This window comes from Oryctolagus cuniculus, chromosome 7 (assembly GCF_964237555.1).
Source record: "Oryctolagus cuniculus chromosome 7, mOryCun1.1, whole genome shotgun sequence".
Taxonomy (NCBI): Eukaryota; Metazoa; Chordata; class Mammalia; order Lagomorpha; family Leporidae; genus Oryctolagus; species Oryctolagus cuniculus.
The window spans coordinates 132,176,962-132,198,562 of record NC_091438.1 but is presented as its reverse complement, the minus strand read 5'-3'; the positions used below and the strand labels follow the sequence as shown (position 1 = coordinate 132,198,562).

The 21,601-nt window shown below is 45.9% G+C and overlaps 1 protein-coding gene and 2 non-coding genes across 10 annotated transcripts in view; all 3 read left to right on the top strand.

Moving 5' to 3' along the window:
* Window positions 1–21,601, top strand: part of NFYC (nuclear transcription factor Y subunit gamma) — an 83,100-nt gene that overhangs the window by 53,664 nt on the left and 7,835 nt on the right. For 5 of the 8 annotated variants that reach the window (XM_070078681.1, XM_008265492.4, XM_008265490.4 and 2 more), the window contains 5 exons: window positions 4,249–4,320; window positions 6,436–6,549; window positions 11,606–11,701; window positions 16,972–17,145; window positions 21,287–21,445. In XM_070078681.1, coding sequence (XP_069934782.1) covers window positions 4,249–4,320; window positions 6,436–6,549; window positions 11,606–11,701; window positions 16,972–17,145; window positions 21,287–21,445 — 615 coding nt within the window. The remainder of the gene's footprint in view (window positions 1–4,248; window positions 4,321–6,435; window positions 6,550–11,605; window positions 11,702–16,971; window positions 17,146–21,286; window positions 21,446–21,601) is intronic. The other 3 variants (XM_070078682.1, XM_070078684.1, XM_070078683.1) reach the window with 1 other exon arrangement.
* On the top strand, window positions 12,694–12,757 carry MIR30E (microRNA mir-30e). The gene has a single exon (NR_162488.1). It is a non-coding gene; the product is annotated as a microRNA mir-30e (primary transcript).
* On the top strand, window positions 16,145–16,205 carry MIR30C-1 (microRNA mir-30c-1). The gene has a single exon (NR_162485.1). It is a non-coding gene; the product is annotated as a microRNA mir-30c-1 (primary transcript).

Here is a 21,601-nt window from a genome sequence, read left to right as displayed (position 1 = left end):
TTCTCCTTCACCCTTTGTTCTTGCTTTTGATTAAAGAATAGTCTTGTAGAACTAATAATTTTTTGCTTTACCCTTTCAGTATGGGGAAGGAATTTTTTTTTTTTTTATCAACTTTGGACTTTGGTTAAGTAATCATGGAGCAATCTTGTAGAAATTATAGGAAACAACCAAACCAGATGAGAGAACAGTTGCAAGAGAGCTCAATCTGTGGTCATAATCTTGTACTGTGTATCATCTTGGGAGGCCTTCCAAAGGAATTATCCCTAACATTCTCTTTGGCATTTCTGTGTAGCATCATCATCTTATGTGATATCCCACACAAGAAGGAAGAAGTGATTGATTTCTATGATTAAACTTTCCTCTAAATCCCCTCAGGGTCTGGCCCCAATCCAGCATCCTGTTTCCTGCTGCTCCCATTTGCATTCAGGCCATGCGTCTAAAATTTCAGTAGACCATACAGTTTTTGTGTGTGTGTCTGTGCTGTTTCTCTATCAGAATAATCTTTTCTTACTTTTTTAAGGTTTATTTTATTTATTTGAAGGGTACAGTTACAGAGAGAAAGAGAGAGAGAGAGAGAGAAAGGTCTTCCATCCACTGATTCACTCCCCAAATGGCCACAATAGCCGAAACTGGGTCAGGCTAAAGCTAGGAGCCGCATTCAGGTCTCCCAAGTAGGTACAGGGGCCTAAGCACTTGGCCCATCTTCCACTACTTTCCCAGGCACATTAACAGGAAGCTAGATCAGATGTGGAGCAGCCAGGACTAGAACCAGTGCTCAAATGGGATGCCAGTGTTGTAGGCAGCATCTTAACCTATGACATCATGACACTGGCCCCCTGTTTTCATTCTTTTTCTTTCTTCTTTTTTTTTTTTTTTTTTAAGGTTTATTTTATTTGAAAGAGTTACAGAGAGAGGTAGAGACAGAGAGAGGTCTTCCATCCGCTGGTTCACTCCCCAGATGGCCACAACGGCCAGGGCTGTGCCAATCCAAAGCCAGGAGCCAGGAGCTTCTTCCGGATCTCCCACGTGGGCGCAAGGGCCCAAGGACTTGGGTCATCCTCTACTGCTTTCCCAGGCCACAGCAGAGAGCCGAGTTGGAAGTGGAACAGCCAGAACTCGAACCAGCGCCCATATGCGATGCTGGTGCTTCAGGCCAGGGCTTTAAGCCACTGCACCACAGCACCAGCACTTACACTTTTTCAACAGATTTCTCAGCATCCCTTAGAGTTCTGATATCCTCCTTTCTGTGAACATTTCCCTCTCTCCGACCCCATACTGTTTGCACTGATTTCCTTCTTTGTGTCACCTGTAGGGTTTCACATCCTTCCCTCTAGTATAGGCTAGAGACTGTAATGTTGTGTTTTGTTTCATTTTGTTTTTTTGTTTGTTTATTTTTTTCTTCTAAGGTATATTTATTTAATGGGGCAGGCACTGTGGTGTAGTAGGTTAAGCATCTGCTCATTTAGGTGCCGGCATCCTGTTTGGGCACTGGTTTGAGTCCTGGCTGCTCTACCTCTGATCCAACTCCCTGCTGATGGTCTGAGAATGCAGTGGAAGATGGCTCAAGTGCTTGGGCCCCTGCACCAGAATGGGGGACCTGGAAGAAACTTCTGGCTCCTGGCTTTGGATCGGCACAGCTCTGGCCATTGCAGCCATTTGGATAATGAACCAGCATATGGAAGACTTCTCTGTCCCTCCCTCTCTTTGTCTGTAATTCTGCCTCTCAAGTAAATAAATAAATCTTTAAAAAAGAAAAAAAAAAAAGGTATTTATTTGAAACGCAAGAGAGAAAGGAAGAGAGAGAGAGAGAGAGAGAGAGATCTTCCATCTATTGTTTTACTCCCCAAATGGCCACAACAGCCATGCTGAGTCAGCCTGAAACTAGGAGCCTGTAACTCCATCTGGGTTTCCCAATTGGGAGGCAAGTTTCTGAGCCATCATTTGCTGCTTCCCAGATGCATTTGCAGGGTGCTGGATCAGAAGTGGAGCTGCTGAGACTTGAACCAGGCACTCTAGTATAGAACATGAATGTTCCAAGCCATGGCTTAATCCAGTGCAGCACAATACCTCCCCGACTGTAATGTTTTTATGTGACTGTCTCTGACAAACTACAGCACCTATTTGCATCTTTTATTTATTTATTTTTTAAAGGCAGAGCAACAGAGAGGGAGGAAGAGAGAGAGAGAGAGAGATGTTCATCTGCCAGGTCACTCCCCAAATGACTATAATAGCTAGGTCTGGGCCAGGCTGAAACCTAGAGCCAGGAACCCCCATCCTGGCCTCCTGCATGGGTGGCAGGGGCCCAGGTACTTGGGCCATCTTCCTCTGCTTTCCCAGGAGTATTACTAGAGAACTGGGACTAAAGCAGAGCTGCTGGGACTTGAACCAGCACTCCGATAATGGGATACTGGCATTGCAGGTGGCTGTTTAATATGTTGTGCCACAACTCTGGCCCTAGATTTGCATCTTCTGCATAGTAGAAGGTATCATACATTCACTATTAATTGCATTTCATGAATAAAGTAAATGAAAGGGGAACAGAAAAATAAGACTAGAAAAACATGTCCTGCCTCCTTAAGGTGATATTTTAATGAACTAGATTAGTGTGCCTTTGTCACTCTAGGGTTTTAGTAGAGGCTCATAGAAAATCTTGATACCCATTTTGGAAAAGGAAAACATTAAAAATTGGTATTTGGGGGATAGTGCTGTGTCATAGCAGGTTAAGCCACTACCTGCATGCCATACAGACACTGGTTCGAGTCCTGCCTGCTCCTCTTCTGATCCAGCTCCCTGTGAATGCTCCTGGGAAAGCAGCAGAGGATGGCCCAAGTACTGGGGCCTCTGCAGTCAGGTTGGAAACCTGGAAGAAGCTCCTGGTTCCTGGCTTTGGATGGGCCCAGTTCCAGCCATTGCGGCCATTTGAGGAGTGAACCAGCAGCTAGAAGCTCTCTCTCTCTGTAACTCTGCCTTTCAAATAAATAAATAAATCTTTATTAAAAAAAAAGATGAAAAATTAGTGTTTGAAGTTTGTAGAGCTGAGTGGAAGCGAGCCTCTGGTTGAATTTGTATGGAAAAATCGGATGTGTGGTATATACTGACCCCAGCTTGTTCTTCCCTCTGGAATATTAGATGGATTCTGGGAAGACTGGTGATGTTTTTCCAAAATGCATTATTTGACATACATTTGAGGTTTTCTTTTGGTCTGGTGGAAAAGTTTACTTACCCTTGTTAATTACATCAAATCTCAAATAATAGCTGCTACCCCTTCCATAATGTGATGGTAGAGGTTCCCAGGTGAGCGTGTGGCGTTGGGTGAGTCATGTCTTGGCCACTCAGCAGAATCAGACTGTTGACCCCCTAGTCACGGGAGAGCTCTTGCTGATTGTAGTCTTTGTCTTTGTGCCTTTCCCTTCTCTGCAATTCAGAATTGATTTTTGTTTCTAGAATTGCATCCATTACTGGGCATGTGTTTAAATACCATTCGTTTCAAAATACAACAGAAAGGTCTTATGTCACACATAATTGAGTAGTAAAGATCATAAAAGCCCTTCCCTAAATCCCATCCAGAGTGAAGTTTCATGTTTCCCCCCACACCAGTCTTATTTGTTACGAAAAAATAGCAAGACGGGTCCTAAAAGGCAGCTGGGAACTTCACCCTCACATTTTTCCCCAAACCTTTGCACCCCGCCCTGAAGCACGTTTTGGAGACAAGGTCTCTGCAGCTGTAGTGTGAAAGGAGCTGCTCCCCGCTTCCTGTTGTCATGCTTGTGCAGAGGTCACGAATGGCCAGCTCACACTAGCTGAAGAGAACCGTGGGTCACTGCGGTCAGGAGCTTGCTGCCCTTTCCCCTTCTAGCCTCTGAGGAGAACAAAGAGCTGGCAGTTGAGAGGAATGCTTCTGGGGCAGAAATCTCGTTTTAATCTGCGTACTGCAGACTGGTAAGCTTTCTGAGAAGTGGTGAAGATTTATAGTGTGCTGCTGTACAGCGCTGAGCCACAGAACCTGATCGTGTTGGGGCTACCTTTCATGAGGGCTCTGAGAGAGGCCGGCCTGAGTTTTCCCTGAAACCCTTTCTGTAATCGTTTGAACTTCTCTATGGGTTAGGTAAAGAAGAATTCTGTGCTAGAGCTCGCGTTTTCCTTATTTTATCCATTCCTCCTCCCCTGCTGAAAGGAAGGTCTAAACCAACCAGTGTTCTGTGCTCTGGACTGTCCCACCATTTATGTAGCTCTTGTTGCTTGTTTCAGAAAGATTTCCGAGTGCAGGAACTCCCACTGGCTCGTATTAAGAAGATTATGAAGCTGGATGAAGATGTGAAGGTGAATTCACATTGATTTTTATTTTACATATTCAAGTTGGAATGATGAGTAGGGTATTGTTCATTTTTCTAGAGCACAAAGTTTAATTAAATGAGAAGTAAGATGCTGTTATTGTCTGTTGCTTTTTTATTTGGTTCTTGTCTGAAATTAAAAGAGCTGAAATTGAATGCTTTTTATTTATTATATGGTGCTTATCTGAAAATTAAGGATGTCCTGATTTTTTCCAACTGTTGAAAAGATGCTGAGTGTTTTTTAAAGCAGATGCTATCGCCCAGTTCTTTTCAGTATGTGTAGACACATGTCATCAAGTCAACAGGGCAGTGCAGCTAACTGCAGTCTCTAGTTGATCAGAGAGCTCCAGGAAGGTTCTGATAAAGGTATTGCACCTGTTGTAACCTTTTGGTTTGTGAATGTTTTACATGAGTGAATTATACTTGTGAAAGGGTTTGCTTGAGGTTGACCATTTCTGCTTTCCTAGAAGTCCACCTCCTGTTAAGATTCTCAGAGAAAGAACAGCTCTGTCTCTTTGCCACTTAGAATTGATAATTGCTTATGTTTGTACAGGAAGCTAACAGTTCATAGCAATTTTCCCTCCCTCTGCCTCACAGTAACCTTGTGAAATTTGATAGGATAAGAATTAGTTCCATTTTATAGTCATGGAAATAGACACAAAAAGGTTAAGTGACTCACTTAGTATTAGAACCAAGATCCCAGTTCTCAACTCCTGCTTCCTCTTTTTTTTTTTTTTTTTATTTTAAGATTTATGTTATTTATTTGAAAGACAGAGTTACAAAGAGAGGTAGAGACAGAGAAAGAGGTCTTCCATCTGCTGGCTTACTCCCCAGATGGCCGCAACGGCCGGAGCTGCACCAATCCAAAGCCAGGAGCCAGGAGCTTCCTCCGTGTCTCCCACACATGTGCAGGGGCCCAAGGACTTGGGCCATCTTCCACTGCTTTCCCAGGCCATAGAAGAGAGCTGGATCAGAAGAGGAGCAGCCGGGACTAGAACCAGTGCCCATATAGGATGCCAGCACTGCAGGCCAAGGCTTTAACCGTCTGCACCACAGTGCCGGCCCCAGTTCCTGTTTCCTTAACTGTGGAGCACTTCCTGTGGTTCTGTCTTGCACAGTCCACTTCACCAAGGGTTTACAGCTTTGTTTTAACCTTTTCATTTTTAAAAAATATATTTAATATATTTGAAAGGCAGAGAAAGACAAATATACTATCCAGATAGAGAGAGACCTACTGAAAGAGCTCCCATCCACTGATTCACCCCCTCAAATGCCTTCACTAGCCAGGGCTTAACCAAATTGAAGCCAAGAGCAAGGAACTCACTCCTGGTCTCCCTCCTGGGTGGTAGGGACCCAACTACTTGAGCCGTCACCTGCTGCCTCCCAGAATGCACATTAGTATGAATTGGGAGCAGAGCTAGGACTCAAACCCAGCTACTCTGATGATGGGATGCAGGCATCCCAAGTAGTTTCTTCACCACTAAGCCAAATGCCCATCCTGAGCTTGAACTTTAAAGTCAGGCATATTGAGACAGCTTATGTTGCTTAAACACATACTATATGTAAGGCTTATGTTGGGCACATCTCATTTGATTCTCACAGTAACTCTGGGAGGTTATTATTCTTTTTCAGTATATAAGAAGCCAAGCCTATAAAGATGAGAAGACTTGAAATTTTACATCAAGCTCATTACTTTCCCCTCATTGTCTCTTCTTCAGTTAGAACCTAACCCATGTCATTTACTGGCTCTGTGGCCCTAGGCAAGTCCCTTCACTCCTCCCATACCTAGTGTTTCTGAAAGGCTATTCTGAAAGTAAGAAAACACCTTGCACAGCCTGGCATATGATAGGTGCTAAGTAAGTAAGCATTCTTTCTCCCTCTTCTCTCCCAGTTCTCCTTGTTACTAATTTTGTCCCTACTCATGGATTTATTTTACCTTGGAATCTCTTGAGGCTACCACCTCTCTCTCTCTCTCTCTCTCTCTCTCTTTTTTTTTTTTTTTTTTTTTTGATGTGGTCCCATGGCAGGCCATGAGGCAAGAGACAAAATGCCTGGTTTGAATGACTTGCTGGTGATTGACAGGGAGGGCCTGCATCTGTTACAGATGATCAGTGCAGAAGCCCCTGTGCTCTTTGCCAAGGCAGCCCAAATCTTTATCACGGAGTTGACTCTTCGAGCCTGGATCCACACGGAGGACAACAAGCGCCGGACTCTACAGGTAATAACCGCAGGCTCACATGGAGAAAATGGGCTGCCTTTGCTTGCTTCTCTTGCATGGCTCTGAGCAAAGATTGTTCTTTTTTTAACCTCTGTCTGTGTAATTGACATCCTCCTCCACTGCTGGGAGGCAGCCTGACTTTATAGCCATGGTGATAAAGTTTCCCCACCAAGCATCTTAATTTCCCGGTCTCTCATGGCTTTCACAGCTCAGTGACTGAACTGTTCACTTCGTGAACCCTAGCTGTAAACATAGGCTTAAATGATAGAGTATTCTCTGTTTCCAGATGTGAACAGCCTTCAGAGACTCAGAAGGGGCAATGCCAAGAAGACAGCAGTCTCATTAACTTCATTAGCCTTTCTGTTTCTTGCCTGCCTTTCTGGGAATGCTTTCTCTTTTTTCTGTTTTAACCCAGCATGTTTTATGCAGAGCCCTTGGTGACTGGCTTGAGAAGTCCTCCCTTCAGCAGCCAGGCCTTAGCTCTTGGAAAAGTTTCCTACATATGAGAGAAGGGATGTCATAGGTACAAAACAGTGACAGTATTTTAACAAGAAAGTAAATTAGTTTATCTTATTTCCTTTACCTGCAAAATTGAAAATATGAGTTTATTACTTGATACTGTAAATAATTATTGAACACCACAGTGTGCCAAGTACTGTTCCAGGCTCAGGGGATTAAAAATACACAAAAGAGACGAAAGTCCATACCTCTGGGGAGCCTGTATTCTAATGGAGCTAGACTTTATAGCATATGCTTTACTGTTGAAAGTTTTAGAGCAACAACAACAACAATATTGGTGCTGATGTCATGGTGCAGTGGGTTAAGCAGCTGCCTGCAACACCAACCATGTGGGCACTGGTTCAAGTCCCAGCTGCTCCACTTCCCATCCAGCATCTTGCCAATGCACCTGGGAAAACTGGAAGATGGCCCAAGTACTTGGGCCCTGCCACCCATGTGGTAGTCCCAGATGGAGTTCCCGGCTCCTGACTTCAACCTGGCCCAGTGCCAGCCATTTTGGCCATTTGGGGAGTAAACCGGAGGTTGGTGTGCTCACTCACTCTCTGGCTTCGCCCCCCCCCCCCCCCCCCCGTAACTCTGCCTTTCAAAATACTTGAATAAATCTTTAAAATAATAATAGTTACAGAAATTTAATGCGTGGGTATGCATGCTAAAGTGTTAAACATCCTACTTTGAAGTAAGTCTGGGGATCTAGAGCCATCTAACTAAAGCTACCTTCAAGATTAGTTCAGATTAAAATATAAAATGGACAAGGCACTTAAACAGCTCTTCAAAAAAGCAGATATCCAAATGACCAGTAAGTACGTGAAAAGATGTGCAGTATCGTTAGTCATCTGGTCAGTACAAATTATGGTCACAATGACATACTAGTTTATATCCATTAGATGGCTGAAATAAAAAGGCTGTTGATAATACCAAGTGTTGATGAGGAAGTGGGTTGTCTGAAACTTACATATTGCTGGTCAGAATATAAAGTGGATGATCGCTTTGAAAAACTATCTGGCATTTTCTAATAAACATATTCCTTTTTTTTTTTTTTTAAGTTTTATTTGTTTATTTGAAAGAGTTACACAGAAAGAGGAGTGGCAGAAAGAGCGCACGCGCTCTTCCATTCGCTGGTTCGCTCCCCAAATGGCCACAATGGCCGGAACTGCACCAATCCAAACCAGGAGACAGGAGCTTTCTTCTGGGTCTCCCACATGTGTGCAGGGGCCCAAGGACTTGGGTCATCTTGTACTGCTTTCCCAGGCCATTGCAGAGAGCTGGACCGGAAGTGGAGCAGCTGGGTCTCAGACTGGCTCCCATATGGGATGCTGACACTTCAAGCCAGGGCATTAACCCACTGTGCTACAGCGCTGGCCCCTAAACATATTCCTAATTTGTGTCCCAGTGCAGCCGTTCTTCTAGGTGTGCACCCAAAAGAAACATGGACGTTTTTGTATAAAAATATTAAGCTTATGTATAGTAGCTAAGGTTCATATTAAGCTATGTATAGTAGCTAAAAAACTGGAAGCAACCCAGTATCCATCCAACTCAATATAGTAATAAGCAAATTCTGATATATTCATGAAGTAGATTACTACTCAGGAATAAATAGAAACAAGTGATTGTTTCATATACTATGGATGAATCTCAAAGATATGTTAAATAAATGAAACCAGAGGGGAAAATATGTAATGCTTGATACTGTATACTGGCTGTATACTATATACTGTATACCTGTGGTGATGGAAATCAGAGTTGTGCTTGTCTCATATAAGGGGGTAAGGGAGTTGAGTATTGACTAGAAAGAATTAGAAGGGAACTCCCTATATTCTTATGTGGATGTTACACACCTGGGTGCATGTATTTATCAAAATCTATCAAACTATGTACTTAAGATTTGTATATTTTGGGGCCAGCACTGTGGCCCAGTGGGTTAATGCCCTGGCCTGAAGCGCTGGCATCCCATATGGGTGCCGGTTCGAAACCCAGCCACTCCACTTCTGGTCCAGCTCTCTGCTATGGCCTGGGAAAGCAGTAGAGGATGGCCCAAGTCCTTGGACCCCTGCACCCACGTTGGAGACCAGGAAGAAGCTCCTGGCTCCTGGCTTCGGATTGGCACAGCTCCAGCCATTGTGGCCATCTGGGGAGTGAACAATCGGATGGAAGACCTCTCTCTCTCTTCCTCTCCTCTCTCTGTGTAACTCTGATTTTCAAGTAAATAAATAAATCTTAAAAAAATACTTAAAAGATTTGTGTATTTTACTGAAGACGAGTATTAACTTGATAAAACATAAGCAATAAAGACAAAATAAAAATTTTAGATCAGTTTATCTGTTTCTGAAATACTCTAGAACATTTTGGTTTATGTTTGGAGATGACGATTGTCTTCTTTTTTCCTCTTTCATTTAGATAGCTTGAGTAGGTGACATCATCAGGAATGTGACACCATATTGTACTCATCTTAAATGAGCCCTGGCAGTCTTAACATGCTCTGCTTTGGTTGGGAGGGTTGGCAAGAAAGGTGGATTAGAGGTTTGCATTTCAGTGGCTTGGGGCCAACACAGATACAAGGAAAGGAAAAAGCAGAAAATTTCCATTCTCTCCTGTTTGACAAGTCACCTTCTCTTAAAGTGTGGTATACAGAGGTTGCTAGAATTTCTGTTACTCCCCCCCACACACATTGGATTATGAAAATTTCAACTATAAGCAGACTTTATAGTGAGCATCTTATATTTAACCACCCAGATTCTACCATTAGCATTGACTATACTCGTTTTGTCTCCATATCTGCCTGTTGCTTTACCCATCCATCAAGTCATCTGTTTTTAAGTACATTTTGGATTCTGTCATTCACTAGGAGTCATTTTTTTTCCTGCCTTTTTCTTTAAAATTTTCAATAAAGTACACAAATCTTAAGTATATTATGTTGGTTTTTAATTTAAAAGATCTTTTTCATTTTATTATCCAAAGAAAGGGAGTGTCATACGTGTAGAGAAAACTTCATCAGAGCAGACCTTATTTTTGGTATCATTAGTGAGTTGACTCCTTTGTCCTCTCCACATCCCTGCTTCTATTCTAGTAACTTCAGACTATAGTATTCATGTCACATTCAACCAGATAAAGACCACAGATTTGTTAGGGCAATTTTGTTTGTCAAAAACAAAGATCAGAGGCCAGCACTGTGGCTTAGGGGGTTAAGCTGCCATCTTCAGTGCCAGCATCTCATATGGGCGCCGGTTCAAATCCTAGCTGCTTCACTTTGAATCCAGCTCCCTGCTAAGATGCCTGAGAAAGCAGTGGAATATGGCCCGTACTTGGGCCCCTGAGCCCACATCGGGGACCAGGTTCTCCTAGCTCCTACTTCGGACCCGTCCAGCTCTGGCTGTTGTAGCCATCTGGGGAGTGAACCAGCAGGTGGAAGAGTCTCTCTTTCTCCCCCCCCCCCCCCCCCCCGGTCACTTTGCCTTTTAAATAAATAAATAAATCTTTTAAAAAAAATATGGGACCTGCGTTGTGGTGTAGCAACACCAGCATCCCATACGGGTTTGTGTCCCAGCTGCTTTACTTCGATTCAGCTCCCTACTAATGGTCTGGGAAAAGCAATGGAAGATGGCCCAAATGATAAGGCCCCTGCTGCCCATGTGAGAGACCAGGATGAAGCTCCTGGTTCCTGGCTTCAGGTTGGCCCAGCCCTGGTCTTGGGGAATGTCTAGGGAGTAAACCAGCAGATAAATGATTCATATTGTCTCTGTCTCTATCTGTCTGTCTGTCTCTTTTTCTCTCCCCCTCTCACCTTCAAATAAATAAATCTTAAAAAGAAAACAAGGGATCGGCACTGTGGTGTAGCAGGTAAAGCTGCCACCTACAGTGCTGGATCCAATATGGGTGCCAGTTCATGTCCCAGCTGCTCTACTTCCCATCCAGCTCTCTGCTATGGCCTGGGAAAGCAGTACAAGATGGCCCAAGTCCTTGGGCCCGTGCACACGTGGAAGAAGCTCCTGGCTCCTTGGCTTCAGATCGGCGCAACTCCAGCTGTTGCAGCCATTTGGGGAGTGAACCAGCAAATGGAAGACCTCTCTCTCTCTCTCTCTCTCTCTTCTCTCTCTCTCTCTCTGCCTCCTCTCTCTGTGTAACTCTTTCAAAAAAATAAATAAATCTTTAAAAAAACCAAACAAATAAAAATTATAATCTGATGGAAACTAACATACCTCCAGTGACTAGATTACAACTACTTGTGAACTAGAAACAAAAATGGTATTTAGGGCCTATGAAAGATGTACATTTTAATGATAGCCCAATCTTGCTAACCATGGAATGGCCAGAATCCTGCCAGGTGACATTGCTAGATTTTAGAGCCTGAGCTGCCTCGTATATCTTTCTCTTCTTTGTTCATGTCTGTCCCTCTGAAGTCCTTATTCCAGCTGTGGACTTGGCCATAGGTGCTTAGTTTTACTTAGAAGTTGTCTTATCTTTATCTTACTTGGAAGGTAGGAAGGCAGCTGAACTTGTCTTTCTTCAGGCTAACTTTTCACTCTGTTTTTCTTTGTTACAGAGAAATGATATTGCCATGGCAATTACCAAATTTGATCAATTTGACTTTCTCATCGATATTGTTCCAAGAGATGAACTGAAACCTCCAAAGCGTCAGGTGAGCTGGGAAGGTGTCGCTGTTGCTGCTGGGAGAAGAGCACTTCGCATTCTGTTTCTCCCTTGTAGAGATGTTTAACTTGACACCTTTGAGGTGGTATTTCATTGAAAATTGAAAATTAGTACAAGCAGTAAAGTGACTTGGTTCTGTCAGAGCTCTTAATCTGGGCTAGAAGAATGTTTCCAGGGCATTACAGATTTTAGATTTTTTAAAAAACATCCTCTTGTGTGTGCAGTAGCATTTGGGGTGCATGGACTTTGTTTTCTCTTACCCTGTATTGTAGATCTCTGTAGAGTGTCCTGGCTGCACATTAGAATCACCCTTTGGGGCTTAAAAAATGCCATTGCCTGGACTCCACCCCATAGCTGCTGAATTGGATTCTGTGATTGTGGGGCCCACGCATTAGTACTTTGTAAAGCACCCTAGATGCTTGAATGTGCAGCCAAATATGCTAACCACCATTTAAACTGTTTATTAAGCAATCACAAGAAAGAATGGATCAGTCTTCCCCTCTTTTCTGCTTGCCCTTCTCCAGAGTTCACATCAGCTAGTTTTTTTTGTTTTGTTTTGTTTTGTTTTTTTTTCTCCAGCACTTTGGATGCGCACAGCCATTCATTGTGATTCCAGTGGACCCCTGTCCTGTGTGGTGGTTGTTTCAGGCACAGGGCTGGCGTGACTCACTAAGTGTAGTAGTGGCAGAGCTCTCACAGGAGCAAAGCTGTGCCTTGATCTCCTTGCTTTTACTAATATAATTTTAAGTGTTTTTAACAAATTATTTTATAGTATATTACCTGTAGAAACAGTCATCCAGCGACAGCCACTCTCCCCATGCTGGTCCATTTAATAACTAGTGTAGAAGGGGCCATCGTCACTGACATTTGTGATTCTGGCCCTGTGTGTGGGCCTCGGGGTTGGCGAGTCCTCCGTGATGTCTTAACCGGAGCACCGTGCGCCTCACTGCAGCTCCGCTCTCCCTGGGCAGTCTTTGCTGCTGTAAACATCCTTGACTGGAAGCTGTAAGGTGTTAAGAGGAGCTTTCAGTCGGATGTTTACAGCGGCAGGCTGCCACGGTCGTCCCCGGCTGCTCATCGCCCTGAATCATGGCAGGTTTGTGCCCCGGGCTTGACTCCTCCTCTTGGAGTGCTTCCCTCCTCGCTGAGAAGTCACAACAAGAACTCAGACAGCTTCTCTTCCTTCAGAGCAAACAGTGCCACACATCTGCTCTCCCGGCACACCCTCCCCCTCCCCGAGTCTGTCCCAGAAGCCCCCTTTACACACAAGCTGACGAGTTCTGTGATGAATGAGGCCTTGCACTCTCAGCGTGCTTCACTCCTGTTCTCTGTGGGCTGCCTGCTGGACAGACTGGCTGGAGAGAAAGGTCCCGTCCTGTCCCTTCCTCAGTGCCCTCTGTGCCTCTGGCCCTCTCAGATCAGCTCCTTGTTCTATCCTCGCTGCACTCGAAGGGCTGTTACCCAGCTTCTTGTAAAGGGCGTCTACTGAAGCACTGCTTGCTGCCTGGATTTACTTTTTTGTAGGTGTTCAAGCTATTGGTTGGCATCTTTTTTTGGGACAGCCGCTGCCTGGGCTTGGAGAAGTAGATTGCTGAAGGCTGGCCTGAAATTCTAAGATAGCATTTTTAATCCTCTGTAGACATGAAGTTTTCCCAAGTTCCAAATTGGCTGGCACCTCCTAAAGTCCTTTAAAAGTGCCTACTCTCCAAAATGCATCCCTTCTGAAGGAGACAGCAATTCACTCTTGCTACTAAAACGAATGTACTTTTTTTTTTCCAATCTGGGACTGGCTACACAACACTGTAGCGATGGCCCTGAGATGTGATGCTGCTCACTGTCTGGCCCTGTTTGTCAATTTCAACTTCTGAAAAGCTTTCAAGAGCAGACCCAGTGCTGGGGAGGCCACTACTGAAGCTGAGCAGGTGCACTGTTCTGGATTGATCCAGTCTTGCAGGGATTGTTCTTGCACTTGGCCTATCTCTTACTGCTAAAAAAAAAAAAAAAAAGGAGTTAGCTAAAAACGTTGAGTTGTGGCTGTAAGACCCTTGACTTCTCAGAGATGTTTGGAAATTTCACTTATTCTTCAGAGAGGAAAGTAAAAATTTGTTGAAAGTAGTTGAGGCTGGCGCCGCAGCTCACTAGGCTAATCCTCCACCTGTGGCGCCGGCACACCGAGTTCTAGTCCCGGTCGGGGCACCGGATTCTGTCCCGGTCGCTCCTTTTCCAGGCCAGCTCTCTGCTGTGGCCCAGGAAGGCGGTGGAGGATGGCCCAAGTCCTTGGGCCCTGCACCCGCATGGGAGACCGGGAGAAGCACCTGGCTCCTGGCTTCAGATCAGCGCGGTGTGCCGGCCACAATGCACCGGCTGCAGCGGCCACTGGGGGTGAACCAACGGCAAAGGAAGACCTTTCTCTCTGTCTCTCTCTCACTGTACACTCTGCTTGTCAAAAAAAAAAAAAAAAAAGTAGTTGAGGCCTGACTTCTGCCCTGTAAAGCTGTAACTTCAAAGTTCCTTGCCCATTGTAATGTCCTTAGCTTTTCACTCATCTCTCTATTTATTTATTTATTTATTTATTTATTTATTTATTTGACAGGCAGAGTGGACAGTGAGAGAGAGAGACAGAGAGAAAGGTCTTCCTTTGCTGTTGGTTCACCCTCCAATGGCCGCCGCGTTCGGCGCGCTGCGGCCACCGCGCTGATCCAGTGGCAGGAGCCAGGTACTTATCCTGGTCTCCCATGGGGTGCAGGGCCCAAGCACTTGGGCCATCCTCCACTGCACTCTCTGGCCACAGCAGAGAGCTGGCCTGGAAGAGGGGCAACCGGGACAGAATCCAGCGCCCCGACCGGGACTAGAACCCGGTGTGCCGGCGCCGCAAGGCAGAGGATTAGCCTAGTGAGCCGCGGCGCCGGCCTCACTCATCTCTTTAAATCAAGTATCATCATTTCTTTGCTAGCCCGACCTCTGTGGCAGAGTAGCGAGTGTTACTGATGCAGAAGGACTTGAAGTATGCTTCTTTCTGTTGCAGTGATTTGCGAACAGTCATGCTTCATCGTAGCAGCACACCCCTAGGCGTCTCTGCTTGGTACCCACAGTGTTCCAGATGTGCCCCATGCATTCACAGCCGGAGAGGCTGCAGTAAGCAGAGAGGAGAAGCTCTTTTCCTGCCCTCACAGCTTTTGGCGAGGGGTATTTAAAGTGTTTGCTTTTTGTCTGGTAAAAAGGCCGTATTTGGTGCTAGACTGCCATAGCAGAGATAACTGGAGACAGAAAAGTCACAGTTCGGGGCTGGGAAATGCAGGTGTCTCCCCACCCCCTGACTTGCTACAGGCTGGTTCTCCTTTACCTTCTTATCACGCAAAGGCTTTTCCAAATTCAGTCCGGACTTTAGTGATTTGTGTTTTTTATAAAATAGAAAGGGAGCTGTCAGCAGAAAATAAATATATTGTACCTGTTTAAACAGTTTTGAAAAGTTGGCTACAGCTGCTTGGTTGAAGAAGGTGTCAGTATTGTATCCCTCCTGCAGGGTGACCTTTCTTTATAATGCTGAGACAGTGTTGAAGTGAATCTGGTATTATTACTGTTAAGTTGCTCTGGAAATTTGGAGACCTACATGAAAATAAAAGGGGAATCTCCCTTTTTTCTTCTGCTTCAGCATGGTCATGTCGAAGGTAAAAAACGATTTGGAAGTATTATCTCTCGGCTGGGTGCTTGGCCATCAGGGAACACTGTTATGCAGAGACCCAGGTGTCCCAGAAACAAAATGTCAGCCATCCTAGTCTTAGCATCCAAGGCCTCCAGTTACCAGGCAGGCAAAAGAATGTGCAGTCCCGTTCTGCTGGGAACACTGGTTTCTGCCCCTCCCTTGGCTGCAGAATACACGTGGCAAGGGGAGGGCAGGGGCTCTCCTAGAAGAGAGCTGTGGTTCAAGAGACTTTGTCGTGCCACCAGCTTGGATCCAGAGAAGTACGCTCCTGCCTCTGTATAAGTCCAGCTGACTCAGCAAGCAGTCTCTGAGTGCCTTTGTCGGAATCGGAGGGATGGTAGGAAACCAGAGGGGGCTGGGTTTATGTTTCAGCAGCATGAGCAGTGAGCTGGACGTGTGTAATGGCAGTCCTGTGGAAGCGTGGTTTGGGACACCTAACCTAGGGAGGAGGCGGGATGAGCAGCATCTGAGAGCTCTGAGGCAGGCCACAGGGACTCTGCACCTGGAAGAAATGTGTTTTCTGGACCTGACAAATTTGGCCCAGAACAAGGAAGTGAGTAACTGAGCTAATATTTTTACTTAGGCAGCCTGAGTGGTTGTGGGCATTTGTTTTTGTTGTCCCAGGCAGGGGCACCGTGTGTCACAGGTCTCTCCGGATCAGATGCCAATCTCTGTCAGTGGTCAGGGGCTGACCGACCCCAGACTGGGCTGTACCCATGCTGTAGTGTGTGTAAACATCCTACACTCTCAGCTGTGAGCTCAAGGTGGCTGGGAGAGGGTTGTTTACTCCTTCTGCCATGGAAAACGTCAGCTGAAGAAGGAGCAGTCTCTTCACTCGGCAGGTCGGACAGCATACGGCTTCCCTAGTCAGCCACAGCAGCGCCCTGGCGGGGGGCTGTCTGCAGACCCCTGGGCTGTGCTTCTGTGGCTAAATTCAACCAGAACCAGATGTGACACTGGCGAGACAGGTCCTCTGTGACCACAGAGCTTTCGGTGTGCTTTGAAAACCTGGACACTTGTCTACCGGTGCTCTGGAACCTGACATTTGATTCTGAAACTGTAGCCCAGGAGAAGTGCTGTTTGCCTTCACCCTGCCTCCCTCCCAGGTAGTGGGACCGAAGGAAGAGGAATGTTGCCTGTTTGGGAGGTGGGGGCCACCTGAGAAGCTTGATGTTTGGGTAACATCTTCCCAACACTCATAGTTAACACTGTCCTCAGACCGTGGGCCTTGACACCATTCATGATGAGCACTGCTGCTGTGTGGTTTTTAGTTACAGCAATTATTTGCCCATTTGCAGTTCACGCAGTGGGTGATTACTCAGTACTTTAGAAAATTGGCTGTATGTTTTGTGAAGCCTATAGAAATCTGTTATTTTTAGTTTGATTTCGCACAACTGGTCTCTTCAAATTCCCCTTTCCTTTGGCTTCAAATGTGGACTGCTCAGCATTCAGGAGGCTACCGCACATAGCCTGTTTTGGGGGAAGAGTGGAAATTCACTGTGGCGGTTGCTGAGTCAGTTCTTTCCCTCTTACCTGCCTCTCCTTCCACCCCACAGGAGGAGGTGCGCCAGTCTGTGACGCCTGCCGAGCCCGTCCAGTACTACTTCACGCTGGCTCAGCAGCCCACAGCCGTCCAGGTCCAGGGGCAGCAGCAAGGCCAGCAGACCACCAGCTCCACAACCACCATCCAGCCCGGGCAGATCATCATCGCGCAGCCTCAGCAGGGCCAGGTCTGTGAATTGTCCCGGGCATGTACCCAACAAGCAATACCTCTTTAAGTATGGATTGGGGAATGCTTGGCCAGTAGAGAGAGGGAGCTAGATCGTCATGGAAACCTGGGCTTTTTCTAGGTTCAGGCTACAGAGCTGAAGTGTAGCCTTGATCTCACTGGACCCTGTTTCCTTCATGGTTCAACAGAGGAAAGTACAGCAGTCAGGGTGTACTCCCAGATCCCTGTGACCTCAGAAATCTCAGAAGGAAAAACGTTCTCTGTATTGTTCCTGTGAAGAGTAGTGAAGTCACTGTAGAAGGTACTTGCAGTGGCCTCCATCCCCACAGTGTGTGTGTGTGTCTCTTCAGAACTGGACTTTATGCCTTTAAGAGGGAGGAGATGAGCATCATCGCCCTCCTGCCAGCCTTTCCTCTCTGTCTTCCCCTCATTTCTCTGTCCCACCATATTTCCTTTACGGTGGTAGCCAGAGGATTCTTTCCCTTCCCACCAGTACTGCTGAGAACAGTATCTTCCATGTGTACTGTGGGTCATGAGGCCACAGAGAACTCTACTAGGACTTCCGAATCCAAATCCTGTCAGTCATTTATTTATTCATCAAACATTGAGCATCCTCTGTAGCTATAGTCCTGTGCTATGAATTTGGCATGTAAGCATGGATAAAATAGTCCTTATTTTCAAGGAATTCACAAACTAGTTGGCCATACAAATACTTAGGTTTACACCACCCTGTGGGACACATATAACATTCTTAACTCTCCTGGGTGTTACGGGAACACATCAGAAGCAATACCTAACAAAGATATGAGGGGGATGGTTGAAGAAGAGGTGGTCAGAGAAGGTTCCTGAGGGGACTAGTGAGAGTATTAGAGGGTACAGTGGAAGCTGAGGTGAGAAACAGCACAGGGGTGGTGCAAAGGTGCAGCCAGCATCGGGAAGCATCCCTGCAGGTTAGAAAAGACAGGCATGGAGCACATCCTGGATAGCCTTGTGTATTCCAGCCAGGAGCTAGGCCTGCCCAGAAGACAAAAATAGATGGTAGAGGATTTTTCTCTTAAAAGACATACTTATTTGAAAGGCAGAGTTAGATCTTCCATTCTCTGGTTCATTCCCCAGATGGCCACAATGGCTAAACCTAGGCCAGGCTAAAGTCTGGAGCCAGGAGCTTCTTCCAGGTCCCTCAAACAGGTGCAGGGGCCCAAGCACCTGGGCCATTTTCCACTGCTTGCCCAGGCCAATAGCAGGGAGCTGGAGCAGAAGTGGAGCAGCTGAGGGACTCAAACTGGCACCCATATTGGATACTAGCATCACAGGTAGTAGCTTAACCCATTATGCCAAAACATTGGCCCCAAGGGGATGGAGGATTTGAACATTGATTATAATTTTGGGATTTATTCCTTGCTCGTTCATTTATCCACATAACAAAAATTGATAAGAATGCTTGCTCTGTGCCAGACACTGTGCTAGGCAGGAGGGGTTCAAACATGATCACAATCTCAGCCCGTGCCTTAAGGTCTTGGCTGCACGCTTATGCCTTAGGGACCGCGTGTGGCTGATTCTTGTGCCTTCGCAGTGCGAGAGCTTTACATGCCAAAGGCTTTATCCCTTTATACTGTGAGCTTCAAGGGAATCTGTCAAAGGCTGGCTCTGATTGGTGGATCATCCTAAGAAACTCATGGCTGCTGTGCCCTAACAGCAGGGTACACCATACGTGATTTGACAGCTGCCATGCTAACATAAGCCCTCATTTCCCTGAAATGATGCAGAAATACCTTGGAAATCCTCTTGGGAAAACTGGGTTGACACAGAACACTGATGAGTTGGCAGCACACATTTTATTTTATTTTTTTTTAGTCAGTGAGAATCTCATCTCTTCTGCCAGTCCAGTCCTGCTCAGCCTGGAGCTGATAAGGGTTGTGAGGATGATGAAGTTGGTTTTTCCTAGCATTTCCAAGCTGTTGTTTCGCTATCCTGCTGCTTCGGGTGGCCTTGTGCTGTGTCACACTTCCCTGGACCTGTAGTGATGGCTGTTTCAAGATGAGTGCCAATGTCCTTTGCAGTACAGAATACATATCACAGCAGACTGGACAGGAATACATATTTTGGTGAAGCGCATCCTGTGTTTTCAATTACTTTTGGAGGTTTGGGGCTAGGCTGAGTTGAAAATCTGAACTAAGAATAGAAGAGATGTTGTCTATTGTCCTAGCCCACTGCATGAATTTTTCTTATAACTGTCACCTTTCTTCCCTACCCAGTTTATGGTAATTTGTCCTTACCTAGTAATACCTCAAGTCTCATCTGTGGTTCCCAGAACATATTCCCTTCCCTAGTGGCTTTATTTTTATCTATCTATTTATTTATTTTAAGATTTATTTATTTGAAAGACAGAGTTACAGAGAGGCAAGGCAGAGAGAGAGGTGTCTTCCATCCTGTGGTTCACTCCCCTGATGACTGCAATGGCCAGAGCTGTGCTGATCCAAAGCCAGGAGCCAGGAGCTTCTTCTGGTCTCCCACATGGCTGCAGGGGCCCAAGGACTTGAGCCATCATCTGCTGCTTTCCCAGGCCATCACAGAGAGTTGGATTGAAGTGGAGCAGCTGGGTCTTGAACCAGCACCCATATCAGAAGTCGGCACTGCAGGTGGCAGCTTTACCTGCTACGCTACAGCGCCGGCACCCTCCTAGTGACTTTAAATGTGTAGTTGTATTGTCCAGTTGACCTCTGCAGTAAGAATTAAGAACATCAGTCGAAGCCCCATGATTCATTGACTCCTAGAGACTTTTTATTGAGGTGATTTTTTTTTTTCTTTTAAAGATTTATTTATTTGGAAGAGCTACAGAGAGAGCAAAGTCTTTCACCTTCTGGTTCACTCCCCAGATACCCTCAACAGCTGGGGCTGGGCAAGGCTAAAGCCAGGAGCCAGGAGCTTCATCCAGGTCTCCCAGGGGCCCAAGCACTTGGGCCATCTTCCACTGCTTTTCCAAGCCATTAGCAGGGAGCTGAATGGGAAATGGAGCAGCTGGGACACAAAGTAGCGCCCACATGGGATGCAGCCATTGCAGGCGGTGACTTTACCTGCTGTACCACAGCACCAGCCCCTGTTGAGGTGATTCTTAATTCAGAGTTGGAGAGACCCCATGTCCCAATTGGGGCAGAACTCAGGGCAGTACAGGTGTAATTTAAAAGGCTCTACCACCTACCACCAGACAAGCCAGATTTGTGGGGCTTACTGCTCTAGGTAATCTGTAAAGATCCCATCTAGGTCAGAGTTGTGAGATCTGAAGGAATGATTGGTCCTTTTGGCAGTTCATTTCTTTACCATCTCTGAAAAGAATAAATTTTCTGGAACTACAATCCATGAAGTGTGTATGAGAGACACAGAATCTGCCAAGTCATGTGCATTAGATGGAAATTTCTTCAGTCTGATGCTGTCATTTCTAGAAAGTCTAAGTTCTTGCTTTATTAAATTCTGTTAACTAGGGGTAGGCTCAGATAGGATTCCTGGTCTTGACAGTGTTAGTGTCTTAACAGCATTCACCTCTGTGTAGGAAAGCATGCCGTGGTCCAGAGCAACCACCTGGCTAGCGTGGGCAGGAGTCACTCTGCTGCTTGAACAGGGGCGAAAGCCTGTGAGCACTAGGCCCAGCCTCAGAGACCAGCCTGTGTGCTCTGTTCTTCTCCCAGTGTCTTGCAGGCCTAAGAAGGTGCCTGGGACCCTGGACTTAATACATTTATGCTGATCCCACTTTCCATTTAGTTTGTGCTGTAGATTCACCTGTTCCAGACTTGACTTTGGCCATTTCTCAAGTAAACTGTCATGATTTTCATTTTCTGTGTACTGTATGTATCTTACCATATTGTACATACTATGAAAAGTTGCAATGTTGGAAGCATAGAATTTATGTTTGGGGCCCAGCTAAGCATTGTTGCACTAGGAGCCTAAAAATTGGTTGACTTTCCCGTATTTTGTTTTGAGGACTAACTTCACAATGCTCTAAACCCAGAGGACTCTGTGGGTTCAGTAGTGTTGTTAGTGTGGAGATGAGTTTAGGCGTTGCTGGAGGGGATTTGCTTCCAGGTAACTGTTCATTATTGGCCTCAGAGCCAGAGCTCAGGCTGCTTTCTCTTGACTTTTCTTTCCAGACCACACCTGTGACGATGCAGGTTGGAGAAGGTCAGCAGGTGCAGATTGTTCAGGCCCAGCCACAGAGTCAAGCTCAGCAGGCTCAGAGTGGCACCGGACAGACCATGCAGGTGATGCAGCAGATCATCACCAACACAGGAGAGATCCAGCAGATCCCGGTGAGCTCTGCGTTACAGGTCTGCGTGGCTCTGTTCTCAGCTGGGGGACAGGAAGTACTTAAAGCTTTTCTAGTCATACATGTAGGTATGTTTGTTTGGCCTGTCTTCCCATTACCCACCCTCTCCCCGAGCACAGCTTGTTTGAGTTTGCTCCTG